This window comes from Rhamphochromis sp. 'chilingali', assembly GCF_963969265.1.
Source record: "Rhamphochromis sp. 'chilingali' genome assembly, chromosome: 10".
Taxonomy (NCBI): domain Eukaryota; kingdom Metazoa; phylum Chordata; class Actinopteri; order Cichliformes; family Cichlidae; genus Rhamphochromis; species Rhamphochromis sp. 'chilingali'.
Genome location: NC_137937.1, coordinates 31,785,492 through 31,809,073, shown reverse-complemented (window position 1 = coordinate 31,809,073; position 23,582 = coordinate 31,785,492). Strand labels below are relative to the sequence as shown.

At 37.7% G+C, this 23,582-nt stretch overlaps 1 protein-coding gene and 2 long non-coding RNA genes across 7 annotated transcripts in view; 1 reads left to right on the top strand and 2 right to left on the bottom strand.

Annotated features, from left to right (window-relative positions):
- The window catches only part of LOC308403507 (uncharacterized protein), a 37,489-nt gene extending 16,289 nt beyond the window's left edge, over positions 1 to 21,200 (bottom strand). For 2 of the 3 annotated variants that reach the window (XR_013972920.1, XR_013972921.1), the window contains exon 1: positions 21,075 to 21,200. Coding sequence is in view for 1 of the 3 variants with exons in the window: in XM_080892988.1 (XP_080749114.1) it covers positions 21,075 to 21,128 (54 nt within the window). In the remaining 2 variants the exon portion in view is untranslated. The remainder of the gene's footprint in view (positions 1 to 21,074) is intronic. The other variant, XM_080892988.1, reaches the window with a different exon arrangement.
- Positions 11,493 to 13,534, top strand: LOC308403509. Its single transcript, XR_013972923.1, has 5 exons — positions 11,493 to 11,564; positions 11,719 to 11,776; positions 12,788 to 12,882; positions 12,991 to 13,056; positions 13,224 to 13,534. It is a non-coding gene; the product is annotated as an uncharacterized lncRNA (long non-coding RNA).
- LOC308403510 lies at positions 13,557 to 15,978 on the bottom strand. 3 transcript variants are annotated; one of them, XR_013972924.1, is made up of 3 exons: positions 15,929 to 15,978; positions 15,717 to 15,774; positions 13,557 to 14,062 (listed from the first exon to the last, which is right to left on the bottom strand). It is a non-coding gene; the product is annotated as an uncharacterized lncRNA (long non-coding RNA). The 3 variants fall into 3 exon arrangements; XR_013972925.1 differs by having other exon boundaries at positions 13,557 to 14,625; positions 15,929 to 15,949; XR_013972926.1 differs by having other exon boundaries at positions 13,557 to 14,622; positions 15,929 to 15,949.
- Positions 21,201 to 23,582: the final 2,382 nt, after the last annotated feature.

The following is a 23,582-nucleotide window of genomic DNA, read 5'->3' as shown; positions in this document are numbered from 1 at the left end:
CTTTCCTGACAGATTTTTCTCTAGTTTTGCTTTTTGAAAGTGTTGTCACAATCGGTTGGATGAGACGTTGCCTTCGGCCCATTCAGGTTTCACAGGTAGTACAACTCCTAATAGGATGGTACAGCCATATGTGCTGTTGAAAGAATGTGGAGGATACAAGCCATTAAGTGAGGAGAACTGGGCATAGCCATAGCTATGCACTGTGGGAACCCCACAAAATCTATGTCAGTAAAATTTTCAAACTGGCAGAAACAGACTCCACGAGGGTGGCATGAGGCCCATCATCCTCATGCCACCTGCTGTCATCACAGCCCAGCACTGTGCAGTTTGATTGGCATTCACAGCAAAACACAACAAATGGCAGATCTGTCATTGGGTCTGTGATTCTAACAACACAGGTTGTTCAGCATCCTCCTGCATGACCAACTTGGTAATGGGTTAATGATACTCTGAGAGGCGTACTTGCAGGCTAGCACCAAATTCTACAGTTTGTCCTAGCTAATGGTACTCTGACTGTTGTTATTGATACTAGAATGGAAGTCCTACGCTGAGACGGTGGGCCCTCAGTTTTTTCTGGTTCAGGACAACATTCATATGCATGTGGCAAGACTATGTAAGCAAGATCCTGGGTGCTAAAGATGCTAATGTCATTGACAGGTCCTCGCATTTCTGGATATTAAGCCAACTGAAAGGACCACAGACATTCAAAAATTCAGTGGTGTCCTAATTGAGGTCGGTGAGGAGATTCCCCAGGAACCCATCTATCATTTAAGCCGAATGATGCCCACACATTATTGATTTTTGGTATGATTTGGAATCCAGCAATTGACAATTTCATTTTGTTCTCAGCTATTATGCCTATCAATAGAATATATATCACATTTTCAACATATATATTTAATTCATGATGAATCCGTAAGTGATTTAAGTGTTTCATTATTTTTATACCAGTGTTTTCATTATCCACTGTATATAAATTTCACTTCTTTTTCACTAATGAAAAAAATGTAGTATACAACTTTAATGATCTTTTATTCCGGGAATCTGTAACAACACGGCTGTAAACATATCTGTCAACAGCTGACTTTGAAAGCTTCTTTCCTCTTCTTTTTTTTTTTTACAAGACTGCTTTAGTTTTTCTGTGGCTGATCTGAAATAAGACCCCATGGAGATGGTTTTGAATTCAACATTCTTGGATTACCTTCCTGAGAAAATGTCAATGATAAAATGAGAATAGACACTAGTGCCCGTCCCAGTGTGAAGAAACAGATACCACTGGACTGCAACATAATGGGTTTCCCAAAGAGGGTCTTGGCTTAGTGTGAGTAATAGTCAAGTAGCCACATTAGACTCACTCATCCTGCTGGACACTTTGAAACTGTAGCTCAGGTCAATGAACGGATAACACCCATTAAAAACCAATTTAGACTTCTGAGAAATGGTCCATGTAATTCTTTGACAACACATAGGCTTACTGTGTCTGAAATTTAAATAGAATGCATGGCATTCAAATGCCACATTTCTTGTCTTGTTTTTCCATTTCAGAAACAAAAATGAGAAAAAGCTTCCATAGACAACATTTAATATTTTCATGTTGCTGTGCAACTCACTGAGAAAAGGCTATTTTTGCTAATAATGTTGCATGTGCATTTTAAAATACTGAGGGAGTGTGACATTATGACATTCAAAGCAAGAATCTGTACACTATTTTTACAGTTCAGAAAATATATACATAATGTTCCCAGTCTGATGTATGTATCTTGTTTAAGCAGTAAGAGATTTGTCAAGTCAATACACTGCAAAAACTCAAAATCTTACCAAGTATATTTGTCTTATTTCTAGTCAAAATAAGACACAATCAGCTACAGGGCAACATTTCAGTAAGCTAAAGGAACTTGTTTCAAGACAGTGAATCTTGAAACTAGAGGAAAAAACTCGAGAATTTTCACTTGTTTCATTGGCAGATTTTTTTTTCACTTAATACAAGATATTTTAGCTTGAAATAAGTGAAAAAATCTGCCAATGGAACGAGTGAAAATTCTCGAGTTTTTCCTCTGGTTTCAAGATTCACTGTCTTGAAACAAGTTCCTTTAGCTTACTGAAATGTTGCCCTGTAGCCGATTGTGTCTTGATTGTGTAATGAGAAAATCTTGACTAGAAATAAGACAAATATACTTGGTAAGATTGAGTTTTTGCAGTGTACTGATTAAAACAACAGCATTCAGTTTACAGGTAAAATGGTTAAGTAATATATATCAGACTTACCATCAATAAAGTAACAAAGTAATTTTTTTTACTATGTATTTCCATAACACTCTTACATTTTGTGGATTTCTGCTTAGATTTAGATTAAAATTGTATTCTATCATACTTAGACTACACAGTAACTGCAAAGCAAAAGGCTGGTAGGCTCCTGTGGTTCTTTAGTATGATTACAACACTCCATTGTATGAATTTTCTTATATCCAAAATTAAAAACAAAAGAAAAGTACTTTTCATTATGTAAAATGATTCATATAGCTGAATGAAAGAGATGCAATTTTTTCCTAGATTATAAGTCAGTTCACCATTAAAAGAACAAAGAGTGAGTCCTTGGCCTTAGACTGTCAAGAGGATGATGGCTTTCTTTCTGTCTGAATTCCTTTCATCTAACTTAATCAAGGCTACTTCTCTAATGATGACAAGAATGATGCCTTTAAGTGCACCAAAGCAATATTAATGGATGCATGGACACCCTCGCAAATGCTGATCAATACTTGCAAACACTTCAAAAAATGACTTTACCTGCTTGTGCCTTCAGTTTTCTGTTTCAATGGTTCTTGCCACAAGTTGGTGATCGTTTGCTTGAGTTTAAACGTGAACGGTACCGCTGTCTTAAAATTCACTGCTGACAGCTGAAACATTATTGCAGGGAATAGTGAACCTCAAGTGTTCAACTGTTGGTGACATGGCAGGATTTAAAAACAAATGCAAAATACAGGTGAGACAGGTTGTTATATTCTGCCAGCACTTTTCTCTTGTTAAAATGCAGGAGAAAAAGGGCACTTTGTTGTAGTTATACACTTACCCATTGCACTTTGCTCTACTCGGTGCCATTTCTTCACTAGCCATTTTCTCCTTTTACATTTGAAAACAGAATGGCAAAAGGCAATCTCAGTCTGTAGTAAATCATAGGCTATCCAGGCAGTGATATGTGCCATCCCATTTCAGGAAGGAAAAACTAACTAAATTTGGGTTTATTTCAAAGGGATCATTACCATTCCTCTTCTTTTAAGCTATCATCACTTTTGTTTGTCTTTCGTGCCAGTGAGACTGAAAAAAATGGGACACCATGAAACTCTCAGCGATTTGGAAGCTGAAGACAACTGATGACATGAATAACATGCTATAGACAAGGCACGCAGGTTAAAATTCAGTGGTATTTCCTTTGCATCAAACAATTCTAACAATTCTAAATGTCCTTTTTGATTTTATAATGAAATCCATTATCAAAAAATAGAGTGTAAACATAAATGATACAACAGAACAGACTAAGCACTAAAAATAACAAATAGACAGCAAACCTTAAGATTGATGTGCTGCAAAAATGTACGTATAGTGACTGATGTCTTTTCTGCCCACTGCTAAAATGCCCCCAACTCTTCAGTCAAACATTTCATGTTGCAGGAAACTGCATTGACTGTGGATTTCATTTTTTGTCAGCACAGGTGATTTGATAGTCACATTAAATAAAGTCAGGCTGAATAAACAGCTACAGCTGGTCTGGAGGGAAAGAATAAACACGTCTACCTGAGACTGACATCTGCCACAGTCAAATCCAGACAATTTCCTTACATCACTGTCAGTTGGCTTAAAAGAGACAAGAGAGCAATTCCCAGGTACCGTAATAGTTTCTTTACCTGTTATTCGTGTAAACTTAAAATCCAATTTAAAACAAGGAGCCAAAGTGTCTTTGTGTCCCTTGGGGAGGATGAATCAACTATTGGCTTCAGCTGTTCAGACTCTGCCCTCAAAGCACTGGTGTTTTATATTCAAATGCAAGAATGCCATGCTTTATTCACTTTGAATACATGTTTACTCTACATCTGTTTAGTTTTGCGGAAGGTACTCTTTAGTCAAAACCTGTGTTTCCTGAAATTTAATTTGTAAGCAGTATCAGAGTGTTTCAGACTTCATTTAAGCAGCATGGAACTAAAATAAAAAATTCAGTCATCCCAAGTCTATGGTTGCATATCATTGTGCTGCACAATTACCCTTGGCCCAATTTTATTTTGTATTTCATAACTGGATAATATTTGAATTATAATTTGCTCGGCAAATGTGACTTTAAAAAGTCGACTAAGAAATCCACAGTGTGATTTTCTTCTCTTCCCTGAAATGATGTAAAATTGGCTCAATTAATCTACACAGTCATATATGCATGAAGACATCTGATGAGGTGCATGAAGGGCCTAAGAGATAAGATTGACAGATAAGATGGATGGATATGAGGCCCCCTAATGAAACAGATGTGCACTTTAATTGGTTCAGTGATATTTTTCAGGCTTCGGGAGAGTCTGCCAGTTTAAAAAAGTGATTTTCAAACCAATATTGCCTTTCCAGATTCCATCTTGTTCATCAGAGTGAAGTGCTGAAGCACATCAAAGTGTCAGCACATGGTGTGGTACTTCCATCTACACCTGCACTGCAGTTATAATTAAGACAGATTATTATAGCTAAAAAAAAAAATGCATTACAGCATAATGCTATGAATTTGGGGTACGAGCATAAATGTTCAATTGCTTTACATATACCTTATTATAAAAGAATATACTTACCCACTACTTTGTTAGGTACACCTGTTCAACTGCTTGTTAATAGGAATAACTATTGAGTTATTCACATTGAAGCAGTTCAATGAGGATCAGGAGGAGAAGTGATTTAAGTAACTCTGAATTTGGCATGGTGGTCAATACTACACTGGCTGGTCTGAGTATTTCCAAAGTTGCTGATTTATTGGGGTTCCCCCCCACACACACACACACAATCAGCTCTAGGGTTTACAGCAGGGGCCCGGGTGCCACTTGCGGCCCATGCCACCCTACTTACGGCCCATATATTGACGTGAAAAAATATAATGCAATTTGGCCCTTGAAGTTATTATTTTAATTTTTTTTTAGGGAGGATTTGTTTGTTGTTGAGTACAATCTTAAAATAAATTCTTTAAAAATCAAAAAAATATTTAATATGAAGGCAATATTAGCCTGAAGTACAAACATGTTGAGGGATTGGCTGTGTTAGTTCAGTGAAAGAGTCATTTGTAAAGAAAACAGTTTTCACTAGCAGTCAAGAGCTAATTTGTAAACTTATGTGTTGCCACGTGTCTGTCCAGAAAGAGAGTACCGATCTGTTTATTTGGTAGTCCAATGAAATGGTTCAGTTAGTTACAAGTGAAAAAAAATGTGCGTTAATATTTGCAGTTTTGTCTTGTTATACAATATTTGAAATTTTAAACAAACAATCAAAACACAATGTTTTCAGAAGTATTGTGAGTGTTTTCTTGTTTGTTTGTTTGTGGGGGGTTTTGTGCTACTTGGACACTAAAGTGGCCCTCGCATGAGATGACCGTGCCAGCAGAGGCCCACAGCTCATTTAAGTTTGAGACCCCTGGTTTACAGGGAATTGTCATAAAGAGAGAAAATATCTAGTGAACGGCAGTTCTCTGAGAATAGTCAGAGAAAAGACCTGAGTGTTTCAAGCTGGCAGGAGGGCAACAATAATTCAAATAGCCATTTGTTATAACCATGGTATGCAAAAGAGCATCTCTGAAGGCACAACGCATTGAACTTTGAAGTACATGGGCCATAGCAGCGGAAGACCCCACTGGATGGCACTCCTGTCAGCTAAGAACAGGAAACTGAGGCCTTCTGCCTGGACTGTTGAGTCTCATTTTCTACTGCAAATACGGTCAGAATTTAGTATAAACAACATGAAAGCATCCATCCATTCCACCTTGTATCACCAGTTCAGGCTGCTGTTGTTGTAATGGTGCAATCTGAATATTCTTAGCACACTTTGAGCACGTTGAGAACTGAGTATCTTTTAAATGCCACAGCTAACTAGACTATCATTTCTCACCATGTCCTAATAACTACACACCCATCTATTAGGCTACTTCCAACAAGATAAGTCACAAAGCTCAAATCATCTCAGGGTTTGTTGAATGTGAAAATGAGTTCAAATGGCCTGCACAGTTACTAGATTGCAATCTAATATATGCTATCTGAAGGCACCTTTGGGATGAGGTGGAACGGTACATTCATATTATGGATTTCCAGCCGACAAATCTGCAGCTGCTGTGTGATGTTATAATATAAGTAGGGACCAAAGTCTCTGAGAAATTTTTCAGCTCCTTGTTAAATATATACCACAAAGAATACAAGGAGTTCTGAAAGTCTAATCCTCTACATGCAAGGTGTAACTAATGAACTGATCGGTAATTGCATATCATACTTAGAATTATAATATACATTCACCATAAATATTTTAACAGGATGTGGTTTTATACCGTCTATAGCTGATGTAAAAGAGATGTTGGAGCAAAACTCATTTCATTTCATTTAAGTTCTGGTTTTTATTTTGCAGTTTTCCTTTTTTATTCCAGTATTTTGAGCTGGTCAGAGATTGTAGCGCTGACATGGTTCACCACAGCACTGAAGATAAATCTAAAAGAGAAAATTACTTGTGCCTCTTATTTATGAGGGCACACTGTTATAAGTGAACATGTGGTTTTGCAAAATACAGAAGGAACTGACATATGTCCATTTCTGTGAAGGAGATTACCATATAGTTTGCTACAAACAGCTACAGATACATATCACTGCATACAGTCTTTTATATAATCTGTGGTATTTACTGCAGAGTGTTTTATTCCTTGAATATAAAGGTGGTGCTGCTTCCCAGGGAAAAATAAGCTGCACAGTACCACAGGTTTAGCATTGAAAATGTCAGGAAAAATTACTTAAAATATCTCCTCAATCAGAAATTGCCCCAGTGTGGAGGTGGGTCCTAGGTTTTACTATTTAACCATGCTCTTGGGCATTGTAATTTATAAGAAGAAAATAGTAACTAAAGTTGTCAAATAAAGTATTGGTGTAAAAAGTAAAATATTTCCCTCTGAACTTTTATATTCCCATGTCTACCTGCTAAATATATTGCCCCTTTAAAGGAGCTTTTAAGGGAAGATGAATATAAATTTTATTAAAAAATAAATTTAAAACATTTATTATCCCGTTGCATAAATCATATCACCAGCCTCCAAAGTAAACTCTCTGCCTCAAGGTTATTTGGCTTGGAGTGGGGACAGAGATTTTAAAACATTTTAAGTCATTCAAAGCACATTTTTTATGGCACAACTGGTGTAAATATAGGAACTGGTATGGAAACACTGAGTATTCATTAAACTCATCTGCAGTCAAAGGAGAATTATTGTTAATGTAAGAATGCGAAAATTTGACATTTACACAGCCTAATATGACATGGAGAAGTACCGGAGTGTGGCTCTGGCATGCTGTTTGCCTCTTGAAAGTAGAACTAAAAAGTGTGGGAGAAAGTCAGTGCTGTAAATAAATAATTAGCTTGTTCTGAACATGTACAATACAGCCTGTACAACAGAGTGGAATACAGGGACACCTTTATAAAACAGGAGAGGTCAAACTCAGTGCACTGCTCTGAAAGGTTGCTTAGGTTTTAAGGTTACACAATTTGGTGAATACGGGGAGGTGAAAAATTTATTAGTTGCAGTTTCCTAGTAAACTACTGGTTTGAAGTACACACTATGTAACACAAAACAGGATGGCTGAGGGATTTTGATTTAATGATATAAAAACAATCAATACTTGTGTTCTGGTCTTTGTCTTACTTTTTTTTTTTTTTTTTTTACACAACCTGTTCACATTGTTCCATGTGAAACTGCACATGTCTCTCACCTGGTTGTTTATTTTCACCTTCTATGACAATACAGTCACCCTTGGTGTGTGTTCAATTTTGTATATCTCATCTGTAAACTGATCTCATGTCTTCTGTCTGTATAGTCTCTCTCTACTGTCTATTGTCTAAAGATCTGAAGAACATGTACCTTAAACAGATCAGAATAGAAAAAATCCAAATGCATTCATAAAAATGCCACATATTGTTTAAAGTTAGATTATAAGTGAGACCCATATCATTTAATATCTCCAGATGAAATTCAGAAACATGAATCACACAATTAAGGATGTTGCGTCATATTGGTTCATGTGTATAAAACAGCATAGTTTTACACTAAAGGGAGAGTGTGTGTGTGCGCGCGCGCTTATTTATTAATGACATTTATTCACTATCTACAGGGAGTGCAGAATTATTAGGCAAATGAGTATTTTGTCCACATCATCCTCTTCATGCATGTTGTCTAACTCCAAGCTGTATAGGCTCGAAAGCCTACTACCAATTAAGCATATTAGGTGATGTGCATCTCTGTAATGAGAAGGGGTGTGGTCTAATGACATCAACACCCTATATCAGGTGTGCATAATTATTAGGCAATGTCCTTTCCTTTGGCAAAATGGGTCAAAAGAAGGACTTGACAGGCTCAGAAAAGTCAAAAATAGTGAGATATCTTGCAGAGGGATGCAGCAGTCTCAAAATTGCAAAGCTTCTGAAGAGTGATCATCAAACAATCAAGCGTTTCATTCAAAATAGTCAACAGGGTCGCAAGAAGCGTGTGGAAAAACCAAGGCGCAAAATAACTGCCCATGAACTGAGAAAAGTCAAGCGTGCAGCTGCCAAGATGCCACTTGCCACTAGTTTGGCCATATTTCAGAGCTGCAACATGACTGGAGTGCCCAAAAGCACAAGGTGTGCAATACTCAGAGACATGGCCAAGGTAAGAAAGGCTGAAAGACGACCACCACTGAACAAGACACACAAGCTGAAACGTTAAGACTGGGCCAAGAAATATCTCAAGACTGGTTTTTCTAAGGTTTTATGGACTGATGAAATGAGAGTGAAACTTGGTGGGCCAGATGGATGGGCCCGTGGCTGGATTGGTAAAGGGCAGAGAGCTCCAGTCCGACTCAGACGCCAGCAAGGTGGAGGTGGAGTACTGGTTTGGGCTGGTATCATCAAAGATGAGCTTGTGGGGCCTTTTCGGGTTGAGGATGGAGTCAAGCTCAACTCCCAGTCCTACTGCCAGTTTCTGGAAGACACCTTCTTCAAGCAGTGGTACAGGAAGAAGTCTGCATCCTTCAAGAAAAACATGATTTCCATGCAGGACAATGCTCCATCACACGCGTCCAAGTACTCCACAGCGTGGCTGGCAAGAAAGGGTATAAAAGAAGAAAAACTAATGACATGGCCACCTTGTTCACCTGATCTGAACCCCATTGAGAACCTGTGGTCCATCATCAAATGTGAGATTTACAAGGAGGGAAAACAGTACACCTCTCTGAACAGTGTCTGGGAGGCTGTGGTTGCTGCTGCACGCAATGTTGATGGTGAACAGATCAAAACACTGACAGAATCCATGGATGGCAGGCTTTTGAGTGTCCTTGCAAAGAAAGGTGGCTATATTGGTCGCTGATTTGTTTTTGTTTTGTTTTTGAATGTCAGAAATGTATATTTGTGAATGTGGAGATGTTATATTGGTTTCACTGGTAAAAATAAATAATTGAAATGGGTATATATTTGTTTTTTGTTAAGTTGCCTAATAATTATGCACAGTAATAGTCACCTGCACACACAGATATCCCCCTAAAATAGCTAAAACTGAAAACAAACTAAAAACTACTTCCAAAAACATTCAGCTTTGATATTAATGAGTTTTTTGGGTTCATTGAGAACATGGTTGTTGTTCAATAATAAAATTATTCCTCAAAAATACAACTTGCCTAATAATTCTGCACTCCCTGTATAAATGTTCCAAAACTGGTTTAGCCAAATCTGGGTCATCAATAAGGGAAGAGAAGAGTACTGGGTCAGAAAGCCTAATGGAAGACGGCTCTGCCTGAGATGAAGGAACTTACGGTTAAGTAGCAGTCTGGTTTGTTTTTCTTGATTGGTAGGTCCAGTTGCAAGAGTGTTCCTGGGACTGATATTGTAAAGACCGGTGCTGTCCAGTCAGACTTTGTGCAGCTGCTTGGCCCGTTGAAACCATACGGGTGTTGCCTCCCTCAGCTCCCTTTCCATCATGCTTTGGGTAATACTGATGCAGATGAGCCTGTCCTGTCTCGCTTAAGTAACGAGGACCAGGATGTGACTGTTTGAGGAGATGATAAACTATTTCTTAACACACGAATAGCTTGTAGAAGTACTCTGTTTTCTTCTTCTTCCCCTTCCCTGGTGTTAGACACCTGAATGTGAGCCCACTTGTTCTTCTCAGCCAACCACAGTGGAAGAGACAGCCTGCCTTCCACTTCAATTATACTCCTTCCGTTTCCACTATCCTCTCTCGTAGACATTCTTTCTTGCATACATATTTTTTTCAGACTTTCATACATAAATTCTCTTCTTAAATACGTATATTATTTGTAAGATTAAATGCATATTGAATCCATGAGCATGAGAGCGAAATATATGAGTACATTAAAACATGTATATGAGACCATAATATAATAATGTGTGTGTTAAAATGTGTCATTAAAATATAAAAATTTTAATTCCAACTATGTGAGATCTGTATGAGAAATGAGAATGCATGTGAGAGTGAAAGAATGAATTTTAGCTTGTACAGCCCTTAATAGTTCTTGTTAAATTTTTCCATGCCAACTGCATTCTGTAACCATTTGAGTGTAATGCATAGACTCATATATAGGCTAATTAGTGTTAAATGACAGACTAATAAAGTAAACTAGAATTTCACTCACCAAAACTGACTTTTTTAGAGCCAGCACCAAGTGGTGACAGAGGAACTGCAATTTTTGTTGCTTTTTCTTTGCTTCAGACTAGAACTTATCACCTTACTATCTTCCTCTTGTATATCTATCTAAATAGACATACTGTAGATTGTTTCGCTTGAGACACTCACTAAAAAAAATGTTTTGACACCAACGATAATATGACAAGACTAAGAGAGGAAGGAAGGAAGGAAGGAAGGAAAGAAAGAAAGAAAGAAAGAAAGGACCAGGAGCACCTGATTTGTCAGCCCGAGACAAGGAATTCACAGAGACTCATGAAAATATTCTTCAGCATTAGCTGAATACAACCTAGTAATTATCTGTAAGTGATGACCTATGGAAGAAATATAGTATCATCAGAATTCAAGTATTTTTAGACATTGAATTTATGACACTGAATTTTTATCCTCCAAATTTCCCTGCCAAAAATTCACCTGCCAAAAATTCACCTGCCAAAAATTCACCTGCCAAAAATTCACCTGCAAAAATTCACCTGCAAAAAATTCACCTGCAAAAGTGATGAACTTTAATGACCCAAGCCAGAGCAATCAGCACCAGATCGAGTCGAGTGGCTCTCGGCCAATTAAATTACGCTGTTTGATCACATGACACCGTTAGCCAGCAGTTTGTCTCCTAAAAGAGAGCTGTTTAGAGGTGAGTGATTAAGTTTTTCTCCTAAATAGAGATCATTACAGAACGCCTAGTCCTACTTAAAATCCCATTTATTTTTATTTTATCATCTACTCGAACTAAGGAAAACGTTTGACTAACTCAAAGACAATTTCCACGCCTCCCCTGCCTGACGCAGAGGCAGTTTTGAATTTAGGAGCAGCAAGATGGAAGCGGCAAACCCTGGCGATTCTCCGGTAAGTATATTGTTTTTTATCTTCAAGTTTGTCTTTTGAAACCTTAATTTTATTTAAATCCGTTGCTCACGTATAAAGTACACAGACGGGGTCTTTGCTCAACTCGTCTGAGGCGTGTCTCACTAAGCGCTACATGCTAGCATCCTGCTAACCGAGCTACCCTTTACATGCTGTGCTTTAGAAAATAGGATACTCGTTAAAAAATACTCCGCAGATATTGATAGATAGACGAACACTGCAAATATAATGTTGTAAACGAAAACGGCCTTTGGTGAAGTGGTAAAATACACCATGAATAAAGCCATAGATTGAATGGCTGCCATGGTTGCAGAACGGCCTGATTTAATGACAAGAATGGGGAAGAGTGAGGCGAAGTGAACCAAAGCCACAAAACACGGTCAGACAAGGCGGCAAAAGGGCAGTGATCTGTCCGTCAGTATGAAGTTGGTGTGTGCTTTGGTGAACAAAAACTCGAGACCGGTAGCAGGAAGGTGGGAGACTCGTGTTTCACTGGAATAGTGGTGAATTAAAACATCCTTTGTTGGGGACATTTAGGTGTAAATGCATCCATAAAGGTGAGACAGAGGCAGACCAGACAGTGAAGAAAACAAGGCAAACATTAGAAATATTAAAACGGAAATATAGGATTAATATAACATACAATTGGGGAAAATGTAAGGAACACAATGTAAATGATATTGTAAAGTCATTAAAACAGCATACTCTGATTAAAAGAAACAGATAATTGGGTAGGATGATGATGATGATAATAATAATAATAATAATAATAATAATAATGTTAAAGAACATGTACAAGATGGGTATGTATACTTGTAGCCAGAACTTAACTACAAAGTTGTAGCATGCCAGACCATCTTGATTGAATGTAACTTCGCTCCACACAAGTTTTATGGTAGACATATTCATATTGGTATCTAATAAATGATTAATTCTTAGATTTTATCGAACGTTAATTTATAAATTGTTTCTGTCTTTATGTGTTTGTTTCAGATTATGCAAGATGTAATTATTCAGTCAGCAAGACACTTGCTGCAGTTACTGACATCATCCAACTGAACTGCTGCTGTGATGAATCAGAATACAAGGTTTACTTTAGCAAGACCTATGAGTTAATGCTACATTTAACTAAATTGTTATATATTTTGTGTCCAATATTGTCTCCATATGATTTTGTTTTTTGCAACATCTTGCAGAGAACAGAGTCAAGGTACCAGCTTGGTCAACCCTAAAAGACCATCTGTTCATCAAGAAATGACCAGGTGAAAAAGTCAAACTAAACACTCTGCATGAGCATGGAATTTAGGATGCAACTTTATATCTTACCTGCTCTACACTCAGGGCTTGAATTACAACAACAGTCAATCACATAAAAAAAAAAATAAATACTTTTGGTAGTTCTGTGTGTCTCTCTCTCCTCCAAACCCAGATGGCTGCTGGTACTGAACCGGGTTCTGCTGGAGGTTTCTTCTTGTTAAAGGGGAGTTTTTCCTCTGCACTGTCACTTCATGCTGCTCAGTGTGAGGGATTGTTGAGGTTGAGTCCATATATCCTGCGAACAACTGCTGGGCAATGACACCATGCAATCTTCTGGGATTCCTTGGATAGAAAACCTGTGAGCTGCACTTGTCCTTGGTCTTCACAGCTCACCTTTTTACTGTTTATTGAATCAAAATTCTCCAGTGACATGGATTCTACATTGTAACTGATGTGATGTTCTATAAAGTGGTTTTAATAAAAAAAAAAAAAAAAAAGGCAAAAATTAGTTTGTTTCTTTATTCAATTTTTGAACAGTGATACTCATTCAGTAAATGCAAATTATTTACACGGCAGTGCACTATAGGCATAAATCTAGACCCCTAGATAAAACATGATGGCATTATAGCAGTGACAACTCCTCCACAGTAGCAGGTGGGATTTTTCTTTTTTTGAGGACGGCTCCTTTTACCTGTCACTACAGATGGTCTGTTTGTTCTGATCAAGAGCCTTTTTTTGGGCAGCTGAAGAGGAGAAGTCTATCTTATGGCCAACCTCTGGCTGTATCTTGGTCATATTACCCAGCAAAACCCAGTATGCAGGTTCATCTGTAACAGTCCTTGTGCCACAGATCACTGTTGCTTCTACATTAAACAGAAGAGCAGTGACGTGGGTGCAGGTCTCCGTGACTCCGGCCTTACAGCTGCAGTGGGCGGCTTCAACCTTCCCTGTGATGCTCACAGTGACCCATGGCTGCAATGCTGGTTCATTCAGTCTTTGAGAGTGCAGGACCTGAAACACACACAAAGTTCTTGTCTTTAAATGAACTATGAGCCAAGGCTGACATAAATGTTTTATCTACTTAATCATTAATGTAACAGTGTTTAGAAAGTTAGCACATACATGTAATTTTTCATTTCTTTATGTGTCCATCTATAGAACGCTGCATGTTATAGTGTAAATCTGCCTGTTCTCTGTCAGAAACCTGCCTGCAGAAAATGAACCTAAAGGATGTAATGCAAGGATGTCATCACTTTCAAGATGGAGAAAGCATAAAGTGACAATTATGAATCACTTAATATGATAAGGAGATTCTGCAGGTCATTAATCAATGTATAAAATTAAATAAAATTATTTTTAGTGACACAAGATACAAATATGGAAGGAAGATGTATAATCGCTCAGTTTGGGGAAATTGTGGGTAGCCTGCAAGGGCCTCAACTTCTCCATACCCACAATGTGCAACAAATGGGCACAGCTATCTTCAACAGTGGAACATCGGCCAGTTACTTCCAACTTTAACGCAGCTTGTAGTCTTGGAGAGCAGCACACCAAAACTGCATGCACAACTTCTGCTAACAGTGGAAACAGATTAAGAAATCCATGCAAACAGATTCATAAACCGAAAGAATATTATTTTACAGGATTAATGATCATATCAGCCGCTGGCTGATCACAAACCCTGAGGGTGTATACGAGAAGCAGAAGAAGCAGAGGGGATATCCAGTTTAAGTTTAGATAGTATTTGTAAAGATATTGACCATATCCTTTTCTGAAAGTGTGGATATAATGGATGGGGTAAGGTACTGACATGCTACAACTTTATAGTTGTTAAGTTCTGGCTACAAGTATACATACCCATCTTGTACATTTTTTTTATTTTATTATTATTATTATTATCATCATCATCCTCCTACCCAATTATCTGTTTCTTTTAATCAGAGTATGCTGTTTTAATGACTTTACAATATCATTTACATTGTGTTCCTTACATTTTCCCCAATTGTATGTTATATTAATCCTATATTTCCGTTTTAATATTTCTAATGTTTGCCTTGTTTTCTTCACTGTCTGGTCTGCCTCTGTCTCACCTTTATGGATGCATTTACACCTAAATGTCCCCAACAAAGGATGTTTTAATTCACCACTATTCCAGTGAAACACGAGTCTCCCACCTTCCTGCTACCGGTCTCGAGTTTTTGTTCACCAAAGCACACACCAACTTCATACTGACGGACAGATCACTGCCCTTTTGCCGCCTTGTCTGACCGTGTTTTGTGGCTTTGGTTCACTTCGCCTCACTCTTCCCCATTCTTGTCATTAAATCAGGCCGTTCTGCAACCATGGCAGCCATTCAATCTATGGCTTTATTCATGGTGTATTTTACCACTTCACCAAAGGCCGTTTTCGTTTACAACATTATATTTGCAGTGTTCGTCTATCTATCAATATCTGCGGAGTATTTTTTAACGAGTATCCTATTTTCTAAAGCACAGCATGTAAAGGGTAGCTCGGTTAGCAGGATGCTAGCATGTAGCGCTTAGTGAGACACGCCTCAGACGAGTTGAGCAAAGACCCCGTCTGTGTACTTTATACGTGAGCAACGGATTTAAATAAAATTAAGGTTTCAAAAGACAAACTTGAAGATAAAAAACAATATACTTACCGGAGAATCGCCAGGGTTTGCCGCTTCCATCTTGCTGCTCCTAAATTCAAAACTGCCTCTGCGTCAGGCAGGGGAGGCGTGGAAATTGTCTTTGAGTTAGTCAAACGTTTTCCTTAGTTCGAGTAGATGATAAAATAAAAATAAATGGGATTTTAAGTAGGACTAGGCGTTCTGTAATGATCTCTATTTAGGAGAAAAACTTAATCACTCACCTCTAAACAGCTCTCTTTTAGGAGACAAACTGCTGGCTAACGGTGTCATGTGATCAAACAGCGTAATTTAATTGGCCGAGAGCCACTCGACTCGATCTGGTGCTGATTGCTCTGGCTTGGGTCATTAAAGTTCATCACTTTTGCAGGTGAATTTTTTGCAGGTGAATTTTTGCAGGTGAATTTTTTGCAGGTGAATTTTTGGCAGGTGAATTTTTGGCAGGTGAATTTTTGGCAGGGAAATTTGGAGGATAAAAATTCAGTGTCATAAATTCAATGTCTAAAAATACTTGAATTCTGATGATACTATATTTCTTCCATAATGACACCCAGTGCAGACAGAAGTCAGTTTTAATTACAAAAAGAGGTGAGATTTTCTAATGGAAAATTATAGGCAATTTGGCTTAAGCTGTTTAGAAAAACTATTAAAAAACAATATTTTAGCTAATAATTATTATTATTATCACTGATTATGAATGAAGTCTTTGTGTTATTTGTTATTTTATGTACCTGTTTGAGTTAAATAAGGATAGATGCTTCTCTTCTGGTTATAATACACAATTTTAAGGTAGTTTAAGATGTACATTGTGTTTTATAATCAAATTCTTCTTTGTGTTTACATCATTTTTATTTGTTCAAAAGTCAGACTGGTTCTATGAGCAGTCACATTCAACATTCAACAAGATCTTACCACAAAACTGCATCCATCATGTTATTATAATGTCATAACAGATGATGCGGTATGCTTCTCTTTCTCCGTCATTCTGACACAAGTCAAACTTGGTTTGCCCATATCATAGCCACGCTTGTCACTTTCCTCTTGAATAAGAACAAGATGTTACAACAGCTCTGCTTTCCTCTGTCTTGTTAATGTAAAATAATGGATGCAAGTAAATGTCAGCTTTCATATATATTTTAGCTACGGTTACTAAAAGCAAGCCTAACAGTGCAGAAAAAACAAATGAAATGTTTCTTTCAGTCTTTCCTTTATGAAAAATGTTCTACTCTTTTTGAGTGAGTGTGAAACTCAAACACCATTTGAGGTGTTTTTCTGATAGTTGGGGGATTTAACTCCACCAAAGTACAGCCACCCCTCTAAAAATCTTCTTTAGGTCAATATATTATTAATTTCCCTTATGTCTGTTTAGGGTCTATTTATTTACATGCTGTGATTAAACCAAGTTATTAGTGATTAGCTCATTAGCATGTTTGGACCATCTTATCTATATTTTTACAGCAGTCTAGTTTCTAATAGCTCTGTTGAATTTCCATTGTTCCACTGCTGTGTGAACAACATTAGGAGTCTTGGGACGAAGCGACAATGGACAGCTTGCGATGGTTTCTCTTTGCATGCAGCTTGAATAATTGATGGCTTGATTGCCTGGGTATTCACGGACACAAAAAGACTTTTCCTATTCTCTGTCTAACACACTGCTTGAATCTTAAACAGTCCTCCCCAGTGGCACAATCCACATGGAAGTTATGTGGCTTACAGACAGCACTGTACAGCCAGTGTCCTTCATCGTCTGATTACCTCAAATTGCTGTTATAAGAAGAAACAATGTGATAAATTCATTGTATTCAGTTCATGCTACTTTAGGCTGTAATATATCACAATAACCACTCTAAAAAGATCCTCAACCTTGAATACTTGGATCTCTAATATATATATATATTTTTTTTTAAATCTCAAAGTTTTGCAGCAGTATCTCTTTTCCAAGCTAAGGATACTCTATACACTGGACTACCCCTTGGGAGGAAATATTTTGCTCTACTTGAGATGGCATGTCATAAAATGTGCACCTTATCTATGGTGACCTTGCAGAATCTCACGCTCCAAGGAAGCATTAACTGGCTGTGTTTGCCTGTGCTCCCCTATAGTTATTTATTCATGTTCGTACTCTGCTGGTGTATAAATCCCATAATTAAAGGGGATTTGTGTACAAAGAGCAGCAATGTGCTGGAGGCTCTTAATGGAGAGAATTAGTGGTGAAGAGCACCATGCTGCACAAGGCTCTTTACAGCACAAAGAGACAGCAAATGCTTTATGTGACCAACAGCTTCAGCGAGATAACAATCTCACTGCTGGTGTCACAGCGTAATAGACTGAATTGTCTCTATGCAATACGAACATGCTAGAGGACCCATTGACCAACCATTAAATAATTAAACTGTCAATCCTTTATCCTCAAAGGCCAATTACCAATCCTGATATTACATAGTTCATTGACATGTAATGGCTTCCTGTTAAGGTCTCCCCATCGTTCAGTGTGACGTCTTTCAGACCTCCTTGACCTAATGTATTTAATTAGGGTTTGAAAATAAAGAAAAGTATTTGATGTATATTACATCAATTGGGTGATTTTCACATTACAAGCTCCCTTGACATGTTCTTTTTGTGCCAAAACCTGACTCTATCAGTGAGTTGAAATACATGCCTACTACTTTTTCTTTTCCATTACAGTCTGTATTAATTTTCTTCTTGCTTTGGGTTCCCCTTTATGTATTCCTTCTTCCACCTTCTAAAAACACAAAAACAAGATATACTGCAAGTGTCTCTCTCTGTCCAAAACCACTGACAGAAACACCAAGACTTCACTTGATAATAATCGATAACAAACACAGAACTGCAAGCATCTCCCAAATTCTTTCATTATAAGCAGGCTTCGTTGTAATGGAACTTTAAGAATCCATACTTAAGTGGTAAACCAAGTGGATTACAGCAGAACTACTGAAATTACTGATAGCATTACTTCCTCTTTCACCTTGTCCCTTTAATGTCACCACATTGGATCATCTGCCTCTACCTCCATCCTTACAGCCTCCTCTGTGACACAAACTCTGCATGTCCTCCTCCACTACATTACAGTGATATGAATTACAGAAGTTGGGGAAAGATCTGCCAAAACAGCAATGTTGCTTTACTGTCGGTGGTCATAATTGCAAAGGTTTCAGCAAGTACTTAGACCCATTCACTTTTTGTGTACTTTGTGTTATGGATTTAGCTATGTATATGTGTATACATGCTACATGTATTGTCATTTTGTACTGTCATCTTCAACACATTTATCTCAAAGCATCCAGTATAGAAGAAAAGCCTCACAGAACTGATAGAAGGGTTGTAACTCTCAGTCTTGATAGAAAACTAGTTTTTAATCTATAATTCTATTAAATATTTAAAATAGGTATGCCAGGTCAAACTGACATGGTGCTAAAAAATGCTGACCAGTCCTCAAAGAGTTGATAATCATGGTTTTCATTGGTTGTTTTTCCATCATTTTCTTCTCAACAAATTACACTGTTTATATCAGAAACTATTTTCAGCCTGAATATTTAATTCATCAAGATTCGAAGCATAATTTAAGTATTTTCTTACTTTTTCTCTGCAATATTCTAGAAATGTGTTGAATTTACATCTCAAGTCTTTAGGAAGCCTATTCAAAAAAGGTCATGTTTCCAAGGGAAAAATGAAAGAAATATCAAGCCATTTTTTGTGGTTTAAATCTGATTTGCATCTAAGCATCAAGTCTCAGCTCCACAACTATTCACATTTAGCTTGTCTGACAGAATTCTGGGAAACGCAGAAAAACACAAAGTAAGATAGATAAAACAGGCTGAAGAATATGCATAACAAAGATGTGAATTACAATATTTGCACACAAAACAGCTCCTGCATTGCTTTCAACATCAGGGTTGTTGCGAGAGTGTCTGAGGCGCCAAGTGTTATTCAGATAAGAGGAAGTCTCAGGCATGTTTTACCAGAAAAAAAAATGATGAAGGTTATAAAGGTGTTTGAACCGTATACAAAAGTCCCACTGTACAGAAACCCAGTCAACATCTCCAGTGATTGGTAGACAGAGATATGACCACACATATCACAGGTGGTCCCCATGTGGGAGGGGGAAGAGGGAGAAAAGTGTGTCTTTGCTCATCAAGCCTTGTTTTGGCCTGGGGGCAACGGTGCCACTGTGACTCTCGAGTCAGCCAGTCAAGGCTAGGGAAAGCAGGAACACAAACAGAAAACTGGTGCACAGAGGGAGTGTGCAAGAAAGAAAGAAGGAAAATGGGAGATGGAATGAGCGAGGAGGCTTCATCCCAGGATGAGTCACGTCTACTCATACTGTCTGCTGCAAGTAGCAAACACTGGGGGGAATAACAGATCTGTTGATATGGGAGTTTCCCCAAGCTTGCTGCATAGCTGAGGGCAGACGTGGAAAATACACAGACAGGAAGCCACACACAATTAAATGCAAAGCAGCGATTCCAACCACGATTTTCAGATATACACCTGCAAATTCAGAGACGTTTAATGTATAGTGTCCTCATATTTAGAACATATGTAAATATGACATTCCACAATTTTTTTTAAAATTGGATTTAGTATATGTATTTAAGTCACAAAAGTTTGAAGAGGGAAATGCAACTCTTTCCTTCTTGTAGTCACCTGTTCCAGAGATGATTGGAAAATGACAAATATATAATAAAATAATACTTATTATAAGAGCAAGTGGGGTATTCACTGTCGACAACAGGACAACACACTGCTTATGTGAAATCATCATCAGTGAATGTGGGTAAAACAAAAACTACAGCTTTATAATTTTTGGTGAATTTAATTTTGTTACAGTGAATGGAAGCCAAACTGATCCATATCAGTTTATAGCATTATTCAAACTGAATACAGGCTGCTGTGGGACGAAGACTGGTAACATCTATTTGACTTGCTGTCACCTGCATCTGGAGCTGTGCTGTAAACAAACACTAAAGCCCAGTTCGATCAGAATAGGAATAGAAATTTTTAACAAACTAAAATAATAATGCACATCAGCTCCTTGTATGCTGCCCTCACGACACGTGACCATGTGAAGCTAGACAGCTAGCGAACAAAATAGAGGAGATCTTCCACACAAGGCTTGCCTTTCTTGCTTTTAATGAAGATCCTTTAAAGCCTTATCTCTCTCAAGGCTTCTCCTTGCTATTTCTTATTTGTAACTGAAACATACAGAAAATGAAAATAAATTGCTAGCTAATACACATCTTAATGACAAACTTACTGATTAGCCTAGCTTAACACGTGCGTTACATTAGCATCGCAGTTCACTCCAGGTAAAGACATATAAAAGTCATCTCTGAACATATTAATACTCACAAAGACGAACGTTTCCCAAGGTACAAGCGTGTAGGGCACTCTTAGCGTGTACATGAACTCGTTCACTCTTTTAATACTGCCGAAACACTTTTCACGGCATTAACGGAGAAAATACTTCAAAGATAGGTTAATGATCAGAGCGCTCCCTCGCTCCCATTTCCGCACATACAATACAAAGATCGCTTGTGATAACGTTGTCTCACTCCGAGCAAATTACGAACCCATACATTTTAACTGTTTTTAGCATGAATCACTTATAATATTTCTTAACTTTGAACTTATTTATCACTTTGCTTATGTAACTTAATCAGACTATGCACTAACTACTGACTTTTGACCAAAAGGCATAACACCTTGGCTTGCCATTCACGATATACCAGCAAACTAGTGCGTCAGAACGTTAAAGTTAGCTAGCAATCTCTAGTGATTTAAGCTACATTAGGTAATGTTTTTGATGCTATTTAGAGAACAAATAAAAATAAGCAGAAACTTTATATGATCATTAAATGTCCCTGCATTATCAGAAAAGTTTGCACTTTTCCTTCTATGCTGGTGAGGACTTTATAGAAGTAGGGCTTTTCTGCTCCTGCTTAGCATAAATACTTTTTGGCAGATTAGCATCAACAAGATGCAGAGATGTGGCGATCACTTGAAAGTCTCTCTGTGCTAGTTTTCAACTTTGCTTTGTGTTGTTGGCTTTGTGTTGGGCCCTAAATACTAAGACTCCGACACTGATCACAGAAAAGTGGTGGTGGTGACTGTTAAAGAGAACCCAATGACCGTTAATAAGAGATTAATTTAAAAAAAATCAAATCGATAAGTGATATTGGTAATGGAATTGGAACTGCTAAATTCATATCAATTCCCATCCCTAAATGCTGGAGTGATATGAACACTCCAGCAAGAGATCAAAGTTCCAAGAATGCACTGCAGACATTTGACTCAAAGCCAGATAAGTCTATCTGGAAGCCAGGCATCCTCTTGGCTCACAATTGCTGTCTCTTCCTATAAATTCCACAAACAATAAGATCCTCTAAACCATTAAACTGTTTTTCCACATGCCAGGCAGTGTTTATGGCCCCTTTAGTGCGCCCCATTACATACACATTAGGTGACGGCATCCTGTGTCAGACTTTGCCTTTAAGAGCCTTTTAAAGTGGTTCCTGTAGTAAAGTCCAAATTAAAGTAGGATTGGTGGCTTCTCCTCAGTAATCTACATTCATATCATTTTTTTTTTTGCTTCTTATGCTAATGTCATACAGTATATTTAACATTTGTGTATTACAGTACTACAATATATGCTTAAGTGCATGATTATGGACATTGTCTTTCATGTTTATTGTCTGTGTGAAGCCAAAAGCAACAGCATCGATCAGGACTTGTGCACCACACATAACACTAATGTTGCATTTAAAAAGCAGCTCTTGTATAGTTAGAGTAATGAGGCTCTGCATAGAGGATGATTGTTGAGTGACAGATATGATTTACAGCAGTAAGATGGACAGTCATCACCAGAATCCCTGTTGTGAGTCTGAAAGCAAACGGTCTAATACTCAGTTGGTGGTTAAGTCTTAAACCAGGGTTTAACATAAACCTGGATGTTTTCTGCATTATCAGTGGAGTCAAATCCACTAGCTAGTTGTACTGATATGTCAGACCTTTCAACTTGAAATCAATATTGTTGATCAATATGAAGTCTTTCCCCAATAAATCTGAGACCACAGCGACCAAATAAACACAAACATGCTGTCATCAAATTATGTTTGCCATTTTTTAAAAGTCCTAGGTCCCCACGCGGCCCTTGACCTACTAAAACATTATAGCTGAATTGCCAGTGAACAGGATATATATCAATAATAACTTTATGACAATGTAAATAAACACTAACAATAAGTAACCCAATAACATAAAATGATGGTGGGGGTTCTCAGCATCTATTAGACTACATGTTTCTGTGTCCAACCATTCTGTGACTCCAACATTTTCTCTTTTCTTTCTTCTTGTTTTTCAAACAAGTCCCAAATAAAACAAGCTCTGAAACATTATCAATAGCAGTGGTTGTTAATTTACATGTCCAGTAGAAAGCAGGCATTTTATTTAATTTGTTTGTTCCTGGCCATTGTTAAGGTTCACAATTGAGGAGGGAGAGTACAAACCACTCTTGGTCCAGAAGCTCTTGGTCCAACAATGATTTTAATGAACACACGTGTGGGAAGACACTCTGTACGCAGACAGCCAGTAGTCCTCGACTTAATCAAAGCATGAACAGATATTTTATAGCATCAGGGTTTGTTTACTGACGCCCCTTCATGCGTCACCGATACATTTTATACATAGATCAGATCAACATCACCATGACTTTTCACCCAGAAAATCATCTTCTATTTTTATGGCTGGTACTTTCCGTTCTTGTCTCAAAGTGAATTGTTCCTCTTTCTTGTCGAGACATAACTAATCTCTCCTCTAAATAAGTCTAACTAATGTGTGTGTATGTGTTGACCTCACATG